The sequence below is a fragment of the Salvelinus alpinus genome, chromosome 2 (assembly GCF_045679555.1).
Source record: "Salvelinus alpinus chromosome 2, SLU_Salpinus.1, whole genome shotgun sequence".
NCBI classification, from domain to species: domain Eukaryota; kingdom Metazoa; phylum Chordata; class Actinopteri; order Salmoniformes; family Salmonidae; genus Salvelinus; species Salvelinus alpinus.
The window spans coordinates 70758863-70782504 of record NC_092087.1 but is presented as its reverse complement, the minus strand read 5'-3'; the positions used below and the strand labels follow the sequence as shown (position 1 = coordinate 70782504).

Here is a 23642-nt window from a genome sequence, read left to right as displayed (position 1 = left end):
TCAGATGCTACACGTTTATGATTTCATTCGATCTAACACAATGTATACAATTCTCTCATAGAGTAAACATTTCCAAGGTAACCAAATCAGTATTCCATAACAAGCACAAATGCTTGGTGCATGTTCTTCAATGTTTGTAAAGCACGGCCCTGTTCTGGACCACATATACAAGATCTTGACATGTTTAAACCCAGTATATAGTTAGGCTACACATGCAAAAGTTACTTTGAATCTTTTTACAGTAGAATTAACAGGTAAAGTCCAAGGCAAACAGGAATATCCCTCAGAAATACAAAGACAGTAGAGCAAAAGTTAGAGATCAAGTAATATAGTGTACGTATACACAGTTGAATGTAAATTAAACACTGAAGGTCTTGGATCCAAAAGGAAAACCAGGACCATTGACTTGAAACACAGCACTATTTTACCTAGAGATAATATCTACAGTAGCACAGAAATGGAATGTTCATGTGACTTTATTTTAACCTTTATTTAAGTAGGCAAGTCAGTTAAGAACAAATTCTTATTTACAATGACAGCCTGCTTGTAAAGATAAGGCCTTAGATTTATGTATAGTGTTTTTTCATTCAGTACATGACAAGGGAATATAATGTAATGTACACAAAGCCCTCCTATAGTTTTTGGGGTTTCATGCCTCAAACTACCCTCGTTACATCTTTGGAGATGCCTTTGATTGTTCATGTCACTTCATTGTGTTTGGAATACAATCAACTCATCAGCTACAGTATATCCTCCTTCCTTAATACCATTTCCTATGTCTTTCTAGTTGGGAATGACATCAGTAGCTTTGTTGAAGTTATGTGTGATTACGGTTAAGAACAAGACATTTTTACAATGACAATTAAAATATGACCAGCTTTTGGAAGATGGGCTTTTTATTGGGGGCTGCTGGGGTGGAACTGCTCTTATGTAGTCTAGGGGAATAGTGGATGTCATGGTGGAATGTGGTGGAAAGTAAGAGCATCCCGTTTTATTGAATAGCCTCAGAGAGCCAAAAATACATTTTAGGGACTTGTCTATTGAGAAAAAGCTAATATGAACTATTAGTGATCATCAAGAGGCTCAGTGTCAAGGTTAATGACCCAGAAGCAGGCATAACTGGACGTCGGTTCAACCAGCCCACTGGGGATGTTTGTTTGTTGGTCACAGTTTTGGTCAAAGTTTACCATATGTAGGTTAAGTAAATGTCTACAGGTTAGTAATTAGTTCAGAAGATAAGTCATTGATTGAGGGACTGCTAGGTAAACTACAACAGTATTACCATACAATATCCCATAGATCCTTTGGATAACTTTTTTTTAATTATATATATTTTTTTACAAGGAAGCAAGTTACAGATACAGTACAGTTGGCTAAGTCCGCAATAATTGTCTTTGGCCTGGCTCATGTCAGGTCATGTCACACATCGACCCAAATGTCTTTGATATTGTGATTCTGAATGGCAATGTAATACAGCTGGTTTTCTATCTACTTTGTCCCCGGGCTGGGAGGTGTGAATGTTCAATGTTGCCTAATGAAATGAGATGTTTCTGTCCCAACATTTACTACCCATGGTAGCAATGACAGCACAACCATGATGAAGGGCGTTGCTATGTTGGGCTTAGTTGGACTTGCTACAGTATGTGTTCTGCTGCTCTGGATAACAGCCCGAGGAAAGGCATTGAATGACTTCTAGGCTCCTCTGTCAAACCAGAGGGGTACGTGAGAGAAAGAGTGAATGGTAAAAGTTGTGTGCCTTACAGACACAATGTGGCTTTGTGAGAGCAAATCAGTGCAATCCCAATGTAGCTTGGACTCTCTAGCGCTCTATCACTCACACTGTCTCCCTCTCCCTCTAGTCTATCTACTCACATCTCTGCTGACAAAAAGAGCTGCCTATCATTTGTAGGAGTCAGTTTTCGGACAACCTGTCCTGCACTCTTCTTTCAGTTCTTGAAAGAGGAAGCAGGGCAACTGCTGCCCACGTCCGTCTGGTTTACCCCCTCGGCACTGTCCCCTCGCCTCGCTCTACATGAAGCTAACTGTGCCAGTGTACTGTTAACACCAATAATGAATGTCCAGGCGAGATGAATCCTTCCTGGAGTCAGTTAGTAACCCAACTCTCTCAGGGGAGGATTAAGTGCACTATCCATTTCTAGAAATGACAAACGACCGACCTCACTGAACTCACTGATCAGACTGTCCTGTATTCAAGGGTTGTCTTCTCTCCTGTACTCCCTGTGGTCCACAGGTTTAGCCTGAGTCAGTCAATCAACCAATCACATCATATATCATAGCCCGAGGGAACCAATCATGATCTTTTACACCCATTTGCAATACAGTACAATCAAATCGCTGTAGGGATGTTAACAGTCTTGTCCATGTAGTATATGTGGACGGTATGTAGAGTATGATGCACCAGTAAGTTTGTCAACATAATAATACAAATCAATGATTCCTTGGCTCATATACTGCTTCATCGATGATGTCAAACCTGATAACTGGCTCTGCCAGAGTAAAAGTCAAGGGTCTTCACTTATTTATACTGGAGGGAGTCCATGTATGACCATGATGCTATCTCTCTGTGAGGTTTCTAATGTTATTATATAGACATCTGATGTTTCTCCAAACATTTCAACTAGCTAGCAATTACAAAGGCTGTCTAGAGCGTGTTTTTTCATCATGCAGTCATTAAGTCCTCTTCTCTTATAGCCGTAAGAAGTTTTCACTAGCCACACATGCTACAATCATGCAAAGTCACTACATTAGTCCATGAAACAGTCAGGCGGTTAACTATAGTAATGCTCCCACTGATATCTGTGTATTTACTTGGATGTTTTATTTCATCAATGTAGTATAAAAACTTGGAGATATTTGTGTGACAGCTAGACAGTATTTGTGGTCAGTCACACATTTAGGCCATTCTAAGATTGTCCCCCTCATCTCCTTCTAAAAACAATCCCCCAAAAAGCACAGGGGGAAAAAACATTTTTGGCACAATGAGTGTATAGCACCACTATAAACTACACAATACTGCCAACAAGCAGTCTCTTGGTTGGAAAGAAATCCTGTATATAGAAGCATATTCATACAAACATGAGAGCAGCAGCACTGGCGTCTTAGCACTTCAGCCCCAGCTGGAGAAACAAGATTATCCTATCAGCAGTGTACAGAGTCGTGAGCCCAGCTATGCTGCCAGTCCCCCTGGACAAATAAGCCAGGGAGAGATCTCCCAGTCAAAGAGAAGGGGGGATGCGGAGAGGAGGGAGAGAAGGGGGGATAGCGATAAATCACATCTATTCTGGGCTCCTCTCAGAGGTACAGTTTATTCTTTCAAAAGTAATCTCTCTTTTCACTACATTTCTCCCAAGTGTTGTGAAAAGCTGCGGCTTATCATCAATTGGTAATTCTCTCGCTCACACAGACTCCCAGTATTCATTATTTTCTACATCTGCTGCTGAATGGTCGATGTTGAGCCATGTTAGGACACTTAACTCATGCGTAAAGTTTTTATGTTTTTTGTTTCAAAGATGCTAAGAGATGGAAATCAGAGTTCAACTGAACTATACAAAACCAATGTTGTCCTGTTTTGAGAAGAATGATTACAACACTTTTATTCGGGGGCCTGTTGTTTGCCACCTGTTATTTAAAGCAAGAGCATCTTCCCAACTTCACCGAATCGTAAAATACACACATGTGCTCAAAAAGATGCATACAGACATACACTCACACACGGAAACAAACAATAATAAAATAACTCAATTCTATGGTTTCCTTTTATCTTTTTCATATCAAGCAAGTACCGTTAGCCTCACGTGAAGTGAGGCTTTAGGGTTAAGTCCTTTCCTTCCATAGTTGTAACTAAACAGCACCAGTAGAATTTGGCTGGCCCTAAGCCCTAGCCCTGGCCCTCCAGGGGCCCCGCCGGTCCCCTCCTCACTCTCTCATGGTTGCAGTCATTAGCTGGTGGCAGTCCAGTTCCCCCCGCAGCTCCAGGGGCCCCGGCAGCCTCATGCCCGTCTTCTGGTCGACACACCAGCACTTTCCCCGCTGCCCGTCACGTGCTGGCTGGCACTGTAGACACAGGAAACAAGACAGGTATCAGTCACAAGCCAAATGATATACTAGTTTATACTATTTGACAAAAACAGAATCATTTCAAACCTTGATTACATTGTGATACGATCACATACGCCTCTCTATGTATGCATGGGAATACTTGGGAACAGATTTCCTAAATTAAAATCTCTTTGAGCTGATTTCCTGGTGATTCTATAGTATTTTATGTCCAACAACGAAATATATATTTTTGTCTCAGAAAACTTCAGCACAACATGGAGCTTGAGGAAGACCAGTGGAATTAGTCGTAAATCTGTTAAGCTATCATTCCGGTCCTTGCCACTCCTGTCATGCTAATCTTTGGCATATGACACAGAGTACAAGGAGTGGAACGTTAGCTAAACAGACTGGTACCCAGGCTAGTGCGGCCCATGTACAGTTGAAGTCAGAAGTTTACATACACCTTAGCCAAATACATTTAAACTCAGTTTTTCACAATTCCTGACATTTAATCCTAGTAAGAATTCCCTGTCTTAGGTCAGTTAGGATCACCACTTTATTTTAAGAATGTGAAATGTCAGAATAATAGAAATAATATTTATTTCAGCTTTTATTTCTTTCATCACATTCCCAGTGGGTCAGAAGTTTACATACACTCAATTAGTATTTGGTAGCATTGCCTTTAAATTGTTTAACCTGGGTCAAACTTTTTGGGTAGCCTTCCACAAGCTTCCCTCAATAAGTTGGGTTAATTTTGGACCATTCCTCCTGACAGAGCTGGTGTAACTGAGTCAGGTTTGTAGGCCTCCTTGCTCGCACACACTTTTTCAGTTCTGCCCACTAATTTTCTATGGGATTGAGGTCAGGGCTTTGTGATGGCCACTCCAATACCTTGACTTTGTTGTCCTTAAGCAATTTTGCCACAACTTTAGAAGTATGCTTGGGGTCATTGTCCAATTGGAAGACCCATTTGCGACCAAGCTTAAACTTCCTGACTGATGTCTTGAGATGTTGCTTCAATATATCCACATCATTTCCCCCCTCATGATGCCATCTATTTTGTGAGGTGCACCAGTCCCTCCTGCAGCAAAGCACCCCCACAACATGATGCTGCCACCCCCATGCTTCACGGTTGGGATGGTGTTCTTAGGCTTGCCAGCCTCCCCCTTTTTCCTCCAAACATAACGATAGTCATTATAGACAAAAAGTTATATTTTTCTTTCATCAGACCAGTGGACATTTCTCCAAAAAGTACGATCTTTGTCCCCATGTGCAGTTGCAAACCGTAGTCTGGCTTTTTTTATGGCGGTTTTGGAGCAGTGGCTTCTTCCTTGCTGAGCGGCCTTTCAGGTTATGTTTATATAGGACTCGTTTAACTGTGGATATACATACTTTTGTACCTGTTTCCTCCAGCATCTTCACAAGGTCCTTTGCTGTTGTTCTGGGATTGATTTGCACTTTTCGCACCATCTCTAGAAGACAGAGCGCGTCTCCTTCCTGAGCGGTATGACGGCTGCGTGGTCCCATGGTGTTTATACTTGCGTACTATTGTTTGTACAGATGAATGTGGTACCTTCAGGTGTTTGGAAATTGCTCCCAAGGATGAACCAGACTTGTGGAGGTCTACAATGTTTTTTTCTGAAGTCTTGGCTGATTTCTTTTGATTTTCCCATGATGTCAAGCAAAGAGGCACTGAGTTTGAAGGTAGGTCTTGAAATACATCCACAGGTACACCTCCAATTGAATCAAATTGTCACGATCGTCTTCGGGTGAAAGAGAGGACCAAGGCGCAGCGTGATATAAATACATATTTGTATTTATTTAAGAAAGACGAAGAACACCAACACAAACTATACAAAACAACAAACCGAACGACCATGAAGCTATACAAGACAAATAAGTGCAGACACTGGCAACTTACACATAGACAATTACCCACAACCTACCTAATGACTATGGCTGCCTAAATATGGCTCCCAATCAGAGACAACGATAGACAGCTGTCTCTAATTGAGAACCAATCTAGGCAACCATAGACTTACATAAACACCTACACTGAACACAACCCCATGAACTCTACAAAAAAAAACTAGACAATACAAACACCCTAGACGAGACAAACACACACAAACATCCCCCATGTCACACCCTGACCTAACTAAAATAATACAGAAAACAAAGATAACTAAGGCCAGGGCGTGACACAAATGATGTCAATTACCCTATCAGAAGCTTCTAAAGCCATAACATCAATGTCTGGAATTTTCCATGCTGTTTAAAGGCAGGGTAAACTAAGTGTATGTAAACTGACCCACTGGAATTGTGATACAGTGAATTATAAGTGAAATCATCTGTCTGTAAACAATTGTTGGAAAAATTACTTGTGTCATGCACAAAGTAGATGTCCTAACCGACTTGCTAAAACTATAGTTTGTTAACAAAAAATTTGTGGAGTGGTTGAAAAATGAGTTTTAATGACTCCGACTTCAACTTTAGATGTTTGGAAATGTACGCCCATGTATGCTCATATACGTCCATGTAGGTATCTGGAAATGGCAACAAAGCCCTTTGTTGTTGGTTTCAGTGAACACCTGGGTTACGTTTCATGAGATGACCATTAAATGTTGATGGCTGCAAATAACGAATAGGTTACATGCCTTTTGTAACCTGACTGCTAAACTCATGAATTTTGATCTGTAAAATAGTCATTGAAAACACCTGTTAGACACAAGAAACAAGACAGGTATCAGTCACAAGCCAAATGGCACTTATTGCATGATAAGCATATGATAGAGATAAATGGCATCAGGTATGGTGCCCAAATACATTCAGCCGTGGACCGATTTTTCTTTGAAAGGATGGTCGGAGGCTGGAACATAGTTATAAATAATTTGTACACTGCAAATTGCCCGCAAAAATCTCAAACAGATATACTTTTTGACAAAAACAGAATAATTTCAAACCTTGATTACATTGTGATACGATCACATATTTCCTAAATTAAATTCTCTTTGAGCTGATTTCCTGGTGATTCTATAGTATTTTATGTGCAACAACAAAATATATATTTTTGGCTCAGAAAACTTGGCTCAGAAAACCACAGGAACTCTGACATAAGGTATTGCAGTTTCTTAATAGCACTTAGGGCCCTTAAAGCTGGATTACTTAATGGTGAAAGATCCACGTCCGTTTGTGATATTACAACAACAAAGAAGTTACTGCAAACAACAAACACTTTTTGTCATCCTCGGACATCATTGCACGCACGATAGAAGAGAGCAATATGTACTGCAATAATTTTTTTACCATGCTGCACGACTCTCCTCAGCTCTGAAACAAAAACAATAACAACGGTGGTACGGCGGCCAGTGGCGATGTTTCCCCCTACTGCGGATTCCATCTTTAAGGTACCTTAAAATTCAAACCTGAGGTACCTTAAAAATCAAACCACTGTTATATTTGACATTGTTCCCTTAGTTAATAACTTTCTCTCAAGCCCCTCATTCTCACCAGTGTGAATATGAATCAATTGAATAGAAACTCAAAGTTGTATGAATCATAACCACTGAGTGATAAGTTTCTGTACATAACCTTGGGTGGTTTTGAAACACCCCATCAGCTTGGCTCAACTTTCCTGTTGAGATTCCTCCTGTGCAATGAAAAGATGCCAGATGACCTCTCATAACCTTAGTTATGCTCACAAAGGGTGCCGTAAAGTTCTACCACAATGCAATTATAGATAAACAGTAAACAGATGCCTTTTACACACTATACCGAGCAGACGAGGGTACTTTAACTGTGTTACACAATCAAGCCTAACCCCAGACTCTGATGCCCTTGGCAGGGTAAGCCTTTTATCACTGACTGACTCTGCTACGCCTGTTGCTTTGTAGCGTTTTCAGCTCTACAGAGCAACAAGCCTTATCTAGCTCCATGTTCTCAGATTCGTCCCAGTCTTATCTACAAAGTCGCCCATTTCAGACATAGCAAGAAATAATTGCTTCGAAAAGCTAATGACATCTATCACAGCAATGAAGCGATTACTGTCAACCATTTTAGGTTAACCAATGTGTTGTGTGTAGACGGTTCAGCGCGAATTTTCTTTGATAAATCACTGCTTGTCTGTAGATGTAGAGTCTTGGCAGGAGAAAATGCTCACATAAAACAATGCTGTTACACAGACATTTTGTGTTTTGGCTAATAGAGCCGTGACAATGTTAGAGGGGATTGTTTGCGTGGTGTGTTCTTATGTGCCTGTCTGATACCAGACCGAGTGAATGATAGATGATCGGATCTCGCTTGCTAAAGACCTTCTCCACAGACTACCTGGATAAATGTCTGCATCCAAAATGGCACGATATTCCTTATAGTGGTCTACTTTTTTGGTAGTGCCCAATATGGCTCTGGTTAAAAGTAGTGCACTGTATAAGGAATAAATAAGGTGCCATTTCGGAGTATGTCAAGGAGTACTTCCTGAATAGTGCATAATATAGATAACAGTGGGATAATGACTACTTGTCAGTCGACAAACCTGCTTGGCATGGAAGTCTCCGTTCTTGTCACAGTTGGGTATGGGGATGCTGTAGAGATCCTCGTGAGTGCGAGTGTTGGACACCAGTCGGTCCAGCGCTCTCTGCAGCTCAGCACGACATGGAGCCTGAGGAAAACCAGTGGAATTAGTCGTAAATCTGTTCAGCTATCATTCCACTCCTTGCCACTCCTGTCATGTTAATCTTTGGCATATGACACGGAGAATAAGGAGTGGAAGGTTATCTAAACAGACTGGTACCCAGGCTAGTGCGGCCCATGTAGATGTTTGGAAATGTACGCCTATGTATGTGTAACAGTATTACTTTAATCCGTCCCCTCGCACCGACCCGGGCGCGAACCAGGGACCCTCTGCACACATCAACAACTGACACCCACGAAGCATCGTTACCCATCGCTCCACAAAAGCCGCGGCCCTTGCAGAGCAAGGGGAACCACTACTTCAAGGTCTCAAAGCGAGTGACGTAACCGATTGAAACGCTATTAGCGAGCACCACCGCTAACTAGCTAGCTATTTCACATCCGTTACATATGCTCATATACGTCCATGTAGGTATCTGGAAATGGCAAACAGTTTTATACTACCCTTTGTTGTTGGTTTCAGTGAACACCTGGTTTACGTTTCATGAGATGACCATTAAATGTTGAGTGCTGCAAATAACGAATAGGTTACCTGCCGTTTGAAACCTGACTGCTAAACTCATGGATTTTGATCTGTAAAATAGTCATTGAAAACACCTGTTAGACTTGTGTCGGTCTAGTAACTAGACTCAACTAGACTCTAGTTGAAAGTTATGGGGCGACATTATTTTTTACATCCAGCACCTGCTCAAATACTTTAAATGTGCGTATGTAATGTTTTCCTATAGGTCATCTTTATGTGTAATCTTTTCTTATACGGAGGTGAACAGTGGTTGGTGCGCTCACCAGGGCAGCCTTTGGGTCCTCCCTGGCGTTATTGCTTCTCTGATTGGTGGATTTGGCGGGGTGGCGGGCCAGGGTCTTCTGGATGCAGCGCTTGTCCTGGGGACTGCAGCGGATGTTGCTGTTATTGGGGTGCTCAGGGATGATCTCATCCTGTCTGTCAATCGCTGTGGGACACAAGAGTTAACATTGAGTCACAGCACTACAAGTCACAGACCTTTTATTTAAACCTTTATTTATCCAGTAAGTCCTATCAATGTCAAGAGACCTCTTTTACAAGGGTAACCTCTAAAGCTACAACCTACACAACACATGAAAGACTCGCAATCCCAACCCGTACAAAGTCGCAAATCATACGTGTCACAACACAAGAGTTAAAACAATAGACCATGCCATTTGACAGGCTTCTCTGTAAATTACACTGCCTCTCAGAGGCTTTACGCAATTTGTTGATTGCATGAAAATTTATAATTTAATGTACCTAATTTACAGCATATTACTGATCTGACCCAACGCAAATGTTGTCATACCAACACAGAGCTATCTTTCCATTAATATGTGTATGGGACCAATAACACTTGATTTGATTTGATGAAAACACAATGGGGAATTGTAGGCTAAGAACCGGACTTAGCATCAAGGACAAACAGTGGTGTTCCCACTCAGGGGGGTAAAGTACAGTAATCTCAATTTGGACCTCAGCTCTCTTGGTCTTCCTTTAACCACTGGCACCATACTTCTGCAAAGGAGAGCTATTGATGCATTTGAAATGACTACCCCCTCTCTCCTCACTGCCTGCCTACCCATTGTGGCCTGTGCCACATTTACCTTGCAACAATCCTCCAGTTCTTTGGCCCTGCAGGCAGCCAGCTGTTTCCTAAGGAAACTGTCGTCGTCGTCCCCCCCCCTCCACCTCCCCTACAGCAAAAGAAACCCTCGCTGTGCCAGATGGAGATTGGAAGAGGGTATTTTGCAGTGTCACAAGATGCCGGTGGGCAAAGGTATGGAGTGTGGAAAGATTTACAGCTGTTTTGTTCTGGCTTAACTGTTCACCTGTGGCCTTTGCAGGGTTGGTTGGTAACCCAAACAACTTTTTCCCCCACCAACTGTTCTTTGCTGTTCTGCTTGTGACCTGTGGCATTTCATGGGTTGGCACTGCAACCATAGCACCCAGAGCCTGGGCTTTAGTGCTGCCTTGGGCTTTGTCTGTCAGATCACTGGAAAGATCAAAGCTCGAATGGCGTCTCACGTCAGTGTGGCATAATACCAGTTGCTTCTGGGATCCTACTTTCTCTCATAGTCAGATCTTCTGCATTGCCCTCTCTGACCTTTCCACGTTTTCCAAGGGAATTCACTCTGTAATTAGGATTAAATAGCAATTAGCTTTCAACAGGTTTTGTTGTGAAGTTATTTTTGTTATTGAACAACTCATGAGGTAAGGTGACCTTTTTCTGTTTCAGACTTGGGGTAAAAGGCTTTGCCATTAGCTATTCTAGTCATATTTTAGTAATGAGACGGGAGGTTTACATTTCTATACCGTACCTCTCTACGTGAGGTTGAGGTGAGGGAGTTGCTCTGAAATTGATTGACAGGCTGTGCTCTGCTGACTGGGGGTTTGTATATTTCTGTTGGCCTTACTCATCAGCACTTTTTGCCAGACCCAGTACAACTTCAGCTGTTTTCCCATCTCCTCATAAGTTGTTCTTTCCCTCTTTTGCCATTTAGCGGTTTGACGAATCCATACTCTTTTGGAGTGCCATTTCATACAAGCCCAAAGTTATTTAAAAGTGGGTCAGGGGTGCCATGTCCTGTTTGCTGCCACCTCTGTTCTCCGGGGAGGAAGCTGCTGCTTCATTGTGTGGTTTCGGGTGGATTGTATCAACATCTCAGTTTCAAACACAGGCAGGCTAAGGCACAAGGCAGGCTGCAATGATGAGGAATAGAAAAGGTGGGACGCACTCCAGGAAAAAATCCAAGTATAATCTTCTTTTAATTCAAAATTATAATGTTAAACAAACAGAAAAAAAATCCAGGGCCAACCATTTCAGCTAGATTCCTTTGTCAAGAGTTATGATGAAGAACACAGGTATGGACAGTGTGCAGTATGCACTCGCATCCAACCCCAGCCACAGGTGCATAGCCAAGATAAAGAAAGACTCGATTTTACGACTGTTCTGATAAAGGTTCTATCATTTCCCTCTGTTTTGACAGCGTTTAAAAACCAAAGGCCATGAACATGTCAACAGGGAGGTTCATGTAAAGTTAATGTGTGTTCAAGAGCCCGCTGGATCCCTCAAACCATCGTCATCTTCCATCATATGATTGAATTAGTGCAGACTAGTCTACAACCGACCGAGTTGCGAACCATTTTTCAGTCATTTTCTCTGACTTAGCCTTCCTCCAGTGAGGTGTTTGCCAGGGAATGTTGGTGGTGTGTTCCCACTCCCAGCCCACAGATGTTCAGAGAGTGGCATGGAACTCCAATGTTCCAGTTGCAGCTGTCACTGGGAGTCTGGATGGAGCATGTGTACTGGTCTCAACACTGTCCTGGGGGACATGTCTTGCTCCGTAGGCTGGACTTTGTTACACTATATAGCAATATAGTATGTCAGCTAGCGAGATGCTTATCGTCAGCCGTCATTGCGTCAGTGGACATCTGGGTGAGGAGACAGTGGGCGTTTGGCACGCTTAAATGTAAATAGTGCACGTTTGACACAACTTGTCTCCCACATGCATATCCTATGTCAACTCATTGCTCTATATGTAAGCTGGCATTAGCAAGAATGTGTACAATCTGTTTAACTAAAGTGTTACCCTCCACTTTTGGGGGGGTATTTTAAGCTTATTGGTCCATAGTGCTTTGTGTGGCATATTTCTATACTATACAATTTTATTTATTTATTTTACCGTTATTTTACCAGGTAAGTTGACTGAGAACACGTTCTCATTTGCAGCAACGACCTGGGGAATAGTTACAGGGGAGAGGAGGGGGATGAATGAGCCAATTGTAAACTGGGGATTATTAGGTGACCGTGATGGTTGAGGGCCAGATTGGGAATTTAGCCAGGACACCGGGGTTAACACCCCTACTCTTACGATAAGTGCCATGGGATCTTTTTAATGACCTCACAGAGTCATTAAAATAATACATGTGGACATTATTACAATAAAAAGGGTAGTGCTCAACTACCCTTCACTTTTTTTTTTTTCAACTTTCATTTGACTTCTCTGCTTAAACCATGTAGCAGCCATAAATAGAGGTAGGTACCCCACAAAAGTGGGCCAAAATGAATTATCCATTAAATAACAACTGAACCATAATCACTGGTTGGTTGGGGTTGTTTTTGCTCATCCACAGTAAGAATATCCCACAAAACAGGATCACGCACCAAAATACAACAACATAAAACATTACAGCAACACACTACTCGTGCCAATAGCAACATTGTTCGTAGTGATTAAGCACATTTTGATTGCAGTATATTTGAGGCTCTAGTGTGCAAACCGTGCATAAATACATAACAACAGGCTCAGTTCAAAATTAATGAACGCCTGTTCAAACAATGCACCATTGGCTGAATCCCCTGCCAGATGTTTGTAATATAAGTGTTTGCATTGGATGTTTCGAAACAAAGCATGATGGGAGCGGTTGCTGTTTAATACGTTCACACATGAACTCACACAGTTCGAGGGACTTTGATTTCACTGTGCTCCGAAAGATTAGGCGTATTTGAATTTGACGGCCAGCTAGCGAGCGCTCACCATCGCTCTGTGTTGTTACTCAGCGTCAGTTGGTTTGCTTGTGTATCTCTGTCTCCGCAGCTCCAACACCAGGAGGGGGTCCTAAATCCATGGTTCCATGGAGGGATCAATTAGCTAATCACATTTACTGAGTTCTGCTGCAGAAGGCCCAGCTGTACAAATGGGATAAATACCCAAAGTAAGCAAATAATGACCAAAACATGCCATCAGGGACATCTGCAATTGGTTTCCCCAACATATCCTCATTGGCCAAAGAGAAATGATTGAATCAGTTTCATAATTCCAGTGAGCACACAGACAAGTGTTTTCCTCACATCGTAAGAGTTGTGGATGGTTGACAAGAACAGATGGTCGACTAGAAGTGCCACTGATAGGCCTTCCTAAAATGCAGATACATACTGTGCATCAGACACATGGAGCTCCTTTAAGCTTATCACCAGCGTGAATGGAATTCGCAACACCTTATTTCAGTAATGACATTTCCATTGACATCTGTATCTGCTTGTAAATACTACACATGCCCAAGTTTAAAAGGTTCGTGAAGCATTTGAATATGACACCAAAGGAGACCCAGTCGGAATGTTTGAATGGATTCCAAGCCCTCATAATGATTTCTAAGAATTAGAATTGAGAGAGCGTTTCTAAGAATCAGTTATTAAGGAAGGAGGACATGATAAGATGCAGACTGTACTCCAGTACTTACAGTTGCTATGGAAATTGAGTTTACGAATACTGCAGCTTTGAACTTGAAGGAAAGTAAAAGTACAGTAGATGTATTCCTCAGATTTAAATGGTCTGTGCGTCGGTCCTAGGAAATGGCAGGCTAGCTTTGGGAAATGTTTATTGACAGAACCTATGAAAATGTTATATTCTGAGTATTGACCGTTTCATTTGGGATATGAGGCAACGTCTCAGTCTCTGGGACTGCTGCTTGATGGTAGCATTTCATCTGTACACATACTGTCAATTCAGGATCAGTCATACACCTTCCCCCTACGGTGTCCTTTTCTTTGGGAATCCGTTCCATTTTTTAAAAACCCTCTTCTATTTTTATCAGACATGTTCACTGTTGCTAGGTCTGGGGCAGTGCGGGAAGCGTCTCAAGGAGATGTACCCCTCGGTTTAATAATGGATAAACCCGGCAAATGTGCCACAAAGGAACTCGTATACTTGTGGCTTGGGTTTTTCTCTTCCTCCCTCTCTCTTCCTCTCTCTCTGTTCTCTCTCTCTTTCCCTTTTCTTCCTGTCTCTCTGGTGCATGGGGTTTCAAAGGCGCTGCACCGAAGTGTTGATGTAAGACTTATTGAGTAGGGCTACGTTGGGGGGTACTTTCCTTCATGACAGGACCCAGGGGGGGTCAACCAAAGCTCAACACTGGGATAGTGGGATTCCAGAACACTGAAAACAAAACATCCAAACATTTCGACACCATTTAGCAATTTAGCACCATTTAGCAACAACATCAATCGCTGACACCCCCTATCTTGTTGAGAGAGTTTACGAGAACTCCCAAACCGCTGAACATTCACACTTTAGCCCACTTCTGCTTCAGCGCTGCTCGCCTCAAACAGACAACACAATGGTGTGGATGTCGAAGTCAGTCAGTAAACAATGTTTAGGGAAAAACATTCAGCTAGATTAAGCAATGCAGAGGACAGTACGAAGCCAAAACCAAGACAGTCAACCTTTTATCATGCACTAAACAGCTTTCCCCCTCTCTCTGATTCCGTTTAGTCACGCTATGTGCTGGCCTAACCTAGGCTGGCCTCGCACAGAGCAGAAGGCTCTCATTTCTGCTCTGGCAGCAAGCGTGCCGATGAGCTCATCCTAGCAGAGCTGGACGGTGGGCGATGCGCTCCGGGGCAGGGGGGGAGAGGAGCAGCAACTCACCCAGGCCCAGGCGGAAACTGATGCAGCAGTGCTGGAGACGACTGGAGACTTGAGTCTCTGGAAGTGCATCCAAAATGGCACCCTATTCTCCCTAAAGCAGAGCACTACTTTTGACCAGAGCCCTGAGAATAGGGTGCCATGTCAGACGAAGCCTGGAAGTTGAGGGCTGTTCAAGTCTGTCCAAAGTCTTGCCTTGCTGTGCTGCTTGGAACTGGGAAATAGTTCACCTTCATTACCGATAACCGTTGGAGGTCCCGGCAGCAGCGGTGCTGGTGGAACAAGCGATGTTGGAACAATCAGTGTGGATGAGATCTGGAACAAATGAGTGAATTGCTTCGTTCGTGGTGCGTTTTTACGATGGCTACTAAACTTCTTTGGCATAATGGAAATCGCCACCGTGAAAAACTGCCTACGAGTTCCCCCTGCTTTGGAAGGGGAGAGAAGAAGAATTAAAAAGCAGGAACAGTTTCATCTGCTGCAATCTGAAGAATACCATGGAACAGGAATAGCAGATAAGCCATACAGTATTAGCTGTTAAAGTGGAACCAGACCTCTGCTGCTGCAGTAGGAAGAAGAATGTGACTACCGTGAGAGGAAAAAGACAGGAGTTGTATCAAGATGTCTGCAGAGGGAAGTGAACAAGACATCTCCAGTAAAAGAGGAGTCAGTCAGTCAGACATCTGCAGTGCCAGTGAAGAGGAGGAGGAGGAATGGGGCCATGAAGAGAGTGAGAATGAATTACTGATTGCAGAGAGCTCTAATAGCCTAAGACTGGCCGCACTCCATTACAGAGTAATTTCATACAGGCAGACAGGCAGCTTTTATTACCTCCTCTTGTTAAACACACACACACACACACACACACTCACACACACACTCTCACACACACACACACACACACACACACACACACACACACACACACACACACACACACACACACACACACACACACACACACACACACACACACACACACACACACACACACACACACACACACACACACACACACACACAGTTCCCTGCAATACAACACGCATGACCACGTATTAACATGCTGAGATCGATAACAGGATACACACAGAGATGGTCATACATTCATACATATGGTGCATACGCCCACATACAGTATACTGCAGCTACATCAATACACAAACGCATGCACTCACAAATATATACAAATACACTTATAATGCATTCTCACACATTCACATTTAGTTCACACTCACACAGACACTACATGACCACAAGTATGTGGACACCTGCTCGTTTGAAATCTCATTCCAAAATCAAATATGGAATTGGTCCCCCCTTTGCTGCTATAACAGCCTCCACTCTTCTGGGAAGACTTTCCACTTGATGTTGGAACATTGCTGCAGGGACTTGCTTCCATTCAGCCACAAGACCATTAGTGAGGTCGGGCACTGATGTTGGGCGATTAGGCCTGGCTCGCAGTCAGCGTTCCAATTCATCCCAAAGGTGTTCAATGGGGTTGAGGTCAGGCCATTCAAGTTCTTCCACACCGATCTCAACAAACCATTTCTCTATGGATCTCACTTTGTGCAACAACGCGACTGAGCCGCGTCACAATAACAGCACTTACAGTTGACCAGGGCAGCTCTAGCAGGCCAGAAATTTGACGAACTGACTTGTTGGAAATGTGGCATCCTATGACATGCCCTGTTGAAAGTCACTGAGCTCTTCAGTAAGGCCATTCTACTGCTAATGTTTCCTATGGAGATTGCATGGCTGTGTGCTTGATTTTATACACCTGTCATCAACGGGTGTGGCTGAAATAGCCAAATCCACTAATTTGAAGGGGTGACATACTTTTGTATGTATAGTGTACGTACACACACACACACACACACACACACACACACACACACACACACACACACACACACACACACACACACACACACACACACACACACACACACACACACACACACACACACACACACACACACACACATATACACTGAACACACACGCAAAAACACATGCATACATATACAAACCCACACACATAGAGCACGGAAATTTGATCACGCTCTCCGATGTGAGTAAGACCTTGAAACAGGTCAACATTCACAAGGCCGCAGGGCCAGACGGATTACCACAATGTGTACTCCGAGCATGCTCTGACCAATTGGCAAGTGTCTTCACTGACATTTTCAATCTCTCCCTGTCTGAGTCTGTAATACCAACATGTTTCAAGCAGACCACCATAGTCCCTGCGTCCAAGAACACTAAATGACTACCGACCCGTAGCACTCACGCCTGTAGCCATGAAGTGCTTTGAAAGGCTTTTCATGGCTCACATCAACACCATTATCCCAATAACCATAGACCCACTCCAATTTGCATACCGCCCTAACAGATCCACAGATTATGCAATCTCTATTGCACTCCACACTGCCCTTTCCCACCTGGACAAAAATACCACCTATGTGAAAATGCTATTCATTGACTACAGCTCAGCGTTCAACACCATAGTGCCTTCAAAGTTCATCACTAAGCTAAGGACCCTGGGACTAAACACCTCCCTCTGCAACTGGATCCTGGACCTCCTAACGGCCCGCCCCCCCAGGTGGTAAAGGTAGGTAACAACACATCCACCACACTGATCCTCAACATGGGGGCCCCTCAGGGGTGCATGCTCAGTCCCCTCCTGTACTCCCTGTTCACTTATGACTGCATGGCCAGGCACGACTCCAACACCATCATTAAGTTTGGCGATGACCCAACATCGGTAGGCCTGATCACCGACAACGACAAGAAAGCCTATAGGGAGGTGGTCAGAGACCTGGCCGGGTGGTGCCAGGACAACAACCTCTCCGTCAACGTGATCAAGACAAAGGAGATGATTGTGGACTACAGGAAAAGGAGGACCGAGCATGCCCCCATTCTCATCGAAGGGGCTATGGTAGAGCAGGTTGAGAGCTTCAAGTTCTTTGGTGTCCACATCACCAACAAACTAACATGGTCCAAGCACACCAAGACAGTCATGAAGAGGGCACAACAAAACCTATTTCCCCTCAGGAGACTGAAAAGATTTGGCATGGGTCCTCAGATCCTCAAAAGGTTCTACAGCTGCAACATCGAGAGCACCCTGACAGGTTGCATCATTGCCTGGTATGGCAACTGCTCGGCCTCTGACCGCAAGGCACTACAGAGGGTAGTGCGTACGGCCCAATACATCACTGTGGCCAAGCTTCCTGCCATCCAGACCTCTATACCAGGCGGTGTTAGAGGAAGGCCCTAAAAATTGTCAAAGACTCCAGCCACCCTAGTCATAGACTGTTCTATGACTAGGATGGCAAGCTGTACTGGAGTGCCAAGTCTAGGTCCAAGAGGCTTCTAAACAGCTTCTACCCCCAAGCCATAAGACTCCTGAACATCTAATCAAATGGCTACCCAGACTATTTGCTCTGCCCCCCCCCCCCCCCCCCACACACACACACACTTTACACTACTGCTACTCTCTGTTATTATCTATGCATAGTCACTTTAATAACTCCACCTGCATGTACCTCGACTAACCGGAGCCCGCGCACACTGACTCTGTACCTGTACCCCTTGTACGTATATGGCCTCACTATTGTTATTTTAATGCTGCTCTTTAATTATTTGTTACTTTTTTTTCTTTTTTTTTCTTTTTTTTTTTAACTGCATTGTTGGTTAGGGCTTGTAAGTAAGCATTTCACTGTAAGGTCTACACCTGTTGTATTCTGCGGATGTGACATGACATTTGATTTGATACTTCCATACACACACACGCCCAGCCATACTATCCCCACAGTGCTTCTCTCTCTGACCGATAGCTTTTCTGCTCTGTCTAAGGCAGAAGGTGTCCTTTTACTGTGTACGGCCGGGCGCAAAACAGCGGGGGGACTGTGTGCTCTCGGGTCAGGCCATGCGTGAAGAGCTGGTGTGTGTGCTCTGGGCCGAGGCTTAGCGGAGATTAGAGCAAACAAGCTGCACATTGCCACACCCTCCCCAGCTCAGGTAAGAGCAGGGAGCAGGGAGAGAACACTCTGGCCCAGCCCCGGCACCCTGGCCCTCTTAACTGCGTATGGTCCAACCGGACCAGCTATGATCCAACATGAGAGAGGGAGAGAGAGGAAGAGAGAGTGTGAGAGAGATACCAACCAGTCCGCCAGGCTTGATTTTGCAGTTACGTCATATTATATACAGTACTAACCTGGAAAACGACTGAGGCTATTGTTGAGGTGTCCTAATTCTGGGTAGGCGTGCCAGTGCGCCACTAAGAGTGTTGCGTACAGTAGCCTAAAATACAATATGGAGAGTCGGACCGCAACTGAAGAAAAGAAGGTGGGATAACATAATGCATCACCCATTTTTAACAGAGGGTGACCACCAGTGATGCCACCTGCACATACAGCCACATCAGTGGACAAACGTTAAAGATACCGGTAGCCCACAACCACTCCTTCCCTCTTGTCTCACCTGAGTTCTCTTCCACATCCCTCTCGTCGGTGCACACTCCCTGGCCATGCATGAGCGAGTGGAGGGGCCTCTCCACGTTCCGCGGTGGGTAGCAGCGGAGCCCCGTGCCGCAGCGGGGCGAGTAGACACCGCAGTGCACCCCCTTGGCCAGGGCGCAGGTGGGGCAGCAGCCGCAGCCCGCCTCCCTCACCGTCTCTTCGCAGCTGCCATCAGGCAGCTGGCAGCTGGCCAGCCGCTCCTCAGAACACACGGGGCAGCGGATGGCCTCCTCCGTCAGACACAGGGTCGCCAGCGAAAGGGCACCCACCACCCACAGGCCCCAGCAGGGCGGCGCTATAGCCGCACCGCCACCTCGCACCATGGCAGTCCCGAAGGCGTGATCTCAAATCTTTGCCCTCGATTTCTCTTGCACTTTCCCGCAGTTCGTTTGTTAGTATTCCTTCTGTTTCTCTGCTCTCTCTCACCCACAACTGTTAGGTCTCTGCTTTAGTTTTGGAGGGTAAGGAGGAGGAGGGAGGCGGTTGGAGTGTTTGGTCTTTGATGTTGCCCGCTGGTTGGTGTTTCGGGTGGCAGGGGTTTTGGCAGGAGTTGGAACACAATGTCCCCGCTGTTTTACCTCGCCTTTTCTTAGGCTCGATTTCCTAGCCCTAGGATGTTTGGGAGGTTGGAGAAAGAATGCAGGTAGATCAAAGAATGCTAAATATCTAGTCCTTGCTCTCCCATGCGACGAAAGTCTTTAAGTCTTTGAGTCGCACAAAGTGGTTATTTGTTGGGAAGTAGAACAAATGTCTATTTAGGTGAGTCTTTGTCCCTTCAAGTATAATTCACACAGAGCCCATGAAGCCTCTTATAGTGCAAAGAGAAAAGTCTGTGATTTGCCAATGTCCAGGTGTAGGGAAGGGGCATCAAGTTTTTCAAGTCGAGTAGCAATTTCGTCTTCCATATGGGGTGCAGTGCAATGGGTTGCTCCTGAGAATGGCTCTACACGAGTGGTTCCTCTTGGAATTTATACTGCTGGCCAATGGACACGCCTCCTTCTTCAGGGGGAGAGGAGCTGAAAGGCACAGGGAAGAAATGCCAGGCTAAAGCGCTCTCTCTCTCTCTCTCTCTCTCTCTCTCTCTCTCTCTCTCTCTCTCTCTCTCTCTCTCTCTCTCTCTCTCTCCCTGACTCTCTTTTTCTCTTGCTGTCTCTCACTCATGCTCTCACACAGAGACACACACACACATACTCTCTCCCTCACTTTTTCTCTCTCAATCTTGAATGCTCACACAGAATTGCAGGGAAGAAATACTGGGCTGAACCACCCTCCACACACACACACACACACACACACACACACACACACACACACACACACACACACACACACACACACACACACACACACACACACACACACACACACACACACACACACACACACACACACACACACTTTCACTCTCTCTCTACCCACTCTCACTTTCTCTTTCCCTATGTTGAATATTCACACAATGAGTATCTCACTTTTTGTCCCTTTATAACACAGAATCACAGGGACAAAATATGTAACTAAAGCCTTCTCCTCTCACATTCAGACTCAAGAGCTGGCAGCACCTTCACCCTAACACAACGACTGTGTACACAAACTCACATCATTACAATAGCTTGCCTTGAACCACTAACCCCTACCCCCCCCCCCCCTCTCTCTCACCCCCCCCTCTCTCGTTCTCTCTCTAAATACTCACTAGCCTGAACGTGCACTTGCACACTGACACACAAACACACACACAGAGAAAAACATATCTGGAAAGCTATTATTCTCACTCGCAGTAAAAGGCATTCATATACACACAAAGGGGATAAAGAAAACCACTTCCATGCCATCTTAAACTCTCTTTCACAGACACACACACATACACCTCCAGCTAATGACAAAGCATTGTTGAAATAACAACGCTTGGGCAACCTCATGTCCCTTTCCTGCACATGGCCGTGGTTAGCGTGGCCAGTGTGTGTGTTGTGTGAGAAGACGAGTCCATTAGGCACCAGCATCCCTCTTTTCCTCCCTCTGCATCTGCCCTTTACTCAATCACTCTCTCTCTCGCTCCATTCAATTCAAGGGGCTTTATTGGCATGGGAAACATATGTTTACATTGCCAAAGCAAGTGAAATAGATAATAAACAAAAGTGAAATAAACTCACTCTATCTTTCTCTCTCTCTGTCTTTCTCTCTCTCCAACTAGCTGTGCGGGGCAGGTCTAAAAGGCAAATTGACAGTGCCGTCCACGCAGTAGCCCTGCCCCCACAGGTCTTAAAAAAGCCTCCCCTTTCCAACAGAGGGAACTTTGAACTAGACCGCTAGCTGGGAGTGTTTCGATTGTGGGTGTGTGTTTGTAAATTAGAGAATGTAAATTAGTAGGTCGCCTACGTGTGTGTTAGTGCCTGTGTATTTTGTGTACGTATGTGTATATGTGTGTGTCCAGGCTCTTTCTCATTCACAACTATTTGGTTCCAAAGCTTACAGAGGGCTGGGACGACGCCAATTCTCTTTTATGTTCCTCTGCTTGTGTTTTACCATGGTAACCCAGCATGTATTGTAATGCCTTTGTGTGCTTTCCTTCCCTCTTTTTTTCATTCTTCAGACTGGTGGCCTGCTGCCATAGGCTGGGCCATGGGCCGTGGGCCAAACCTCACTAGGCAGGGTATTACCACTCAGGTGGGTGGTACGTGTTGTTAGCGATGAGATTCCTTCCTTCCTCTCTTGATAAATGAGCAGAAAACGACAGGGGTATGCAACAAATGTCTCAGCGTTCTGCAAGATATCAACGTCTAGTCTCGCACAGTGAATGTACGTTTTTTCTATTTTGGACTACATCAGTAGTCCTCTTTACTGATGTAGTGGGCCTCATTTATATTCAGTACAAATCCCCACATGAACCATCATTGCTTTTTGGTAATACCTTTTGTAATTTCTATCCAAGTCTCTTGGTATAGGGGCCATTAAGTAATGAATAACAAACTATTACAATATTGGAACACGTACTGTAAATAGTACAATATAACCTTTCTTCAACCGTTTGCTTTTGGCATGTCAAATATCTTGTTCAAGACATAACTCGAATAAGGGAATAAGCCTGTACTGTAACAGAGGTAGAGATATCCACAGGTGTCATCAGTGGAAGTGTTTATTGGTCTCCCATCTCTCATGAAATAATAAGGCCAACTGTAGTGTGTGTGTGTGTGTGTGTGTGTGTGTGTGTGTGTGTGTGTGTGTGTGTGTGTGTGTGTGTGTGTGTGTGTGTGTGTGTGTGTGTGTGTGTGTGTGTGTGTGTGTGTGTGTGTGTGTGTGTGTGTGTGTGTGTGTGTGTGTGTGTGTGATCTGTATGAGAGACAGGGATACAGCATTAGGTGCTGCCTGGGTCAGTTGGTGGATAGTTAGCAATGAGGCCGGGAAAGGGGGTGAGTCAGTAATGTGCGGTCTGCTTCAGCCCTCACAGCAAATTTCCAGATACGATTGTGATTCTGTTAGTCAGTGTCATACAATACACACACACCTGATTGCTTGTCCCAAGCTGCAGTAAAGCACTTTTTGCTGCTCTGTATTAGTCCGAAATGTCCAATGCCACAGCTCTAATGAGCACATATTCACACACACAGTTTAGGCTATAGAAAGCGATGATCCCGTTATAACCAAAAGGCTTCTTGTGGTAGACAGAACAAAAGGCTGTTTGAACCGGTAGACCACAACACTTCACATGAATGCATCAATATCCATGACTCAAACAAAAGTTTATTCTGACAGCATTACCATGCTTGGTCATGGTCTATTCATACAATCAGTGGATAGACTTACTGGCAAATTATTAAATAATTGGCAGGGATACGTGCACAAAAACACTTTAAATGGAAAGAGGAGGCAGTAGCAGTCTTTGGCCACAAGGTGGATTACTTGTATATTATATGGAGCCCGTCGTTGAACATCTATTGTAATATCCTG

General features: G+C 44.3%; 1 protein-coding gene across 1 annotated transcript; it reads right to left on the bottom strand.

The window, feature by feature from the left end:
• Positions 1–20709, bottom strand: LOC139567604 (insulin-like growth factor-binding protein 4). The gene is made up of 4 exons (XM_071388971.1): positions 19663–20709; positions 9535–9698; positions 8591–8716; positions 1–4074 (listed from the first exon to the last, which is right to left on the bottom strand). The coding sequence occupies exons 1-4, from the start codon at positions 20021–20023 to the stop codon at positions 3937–3939; spliced, it is 789 nt and encodes a 262-aa protein (XP_071245072.1). The 5' UTR covers positions 20024–20709; the 3' UTR covers positions 1–3936.
• Between the last annotated feature and the right edge of the window lie 2933 nt (positions 20710–23642).

Excerpts from the sequence above, each read along its gene's own strand:
- LOC139567604 (XM_071388971.1), bottom strand. The coding sequence starts at position 20,023 with ATGGTGCGAGGTGGCGGTGCGGCTATAGCGCCGCCCTGCTGGGGCCTG. Across the intron at positions 8,717-9,534 it reads AGGACCCAAAGGCTGCCCTG|GCTCCATGTCGTGCTGAGCT; the intron begins GTGAGCGCACCA and ends GGTTTTCCTCAG. Across the intron at positions 4,075-8,590 it reads GAGACTTCCATGCCAAGCAG|TGCCAGCCAGCACGTGACGG; the intron begins GTTTGTCGACTG and ends CTGTGTCTACAG.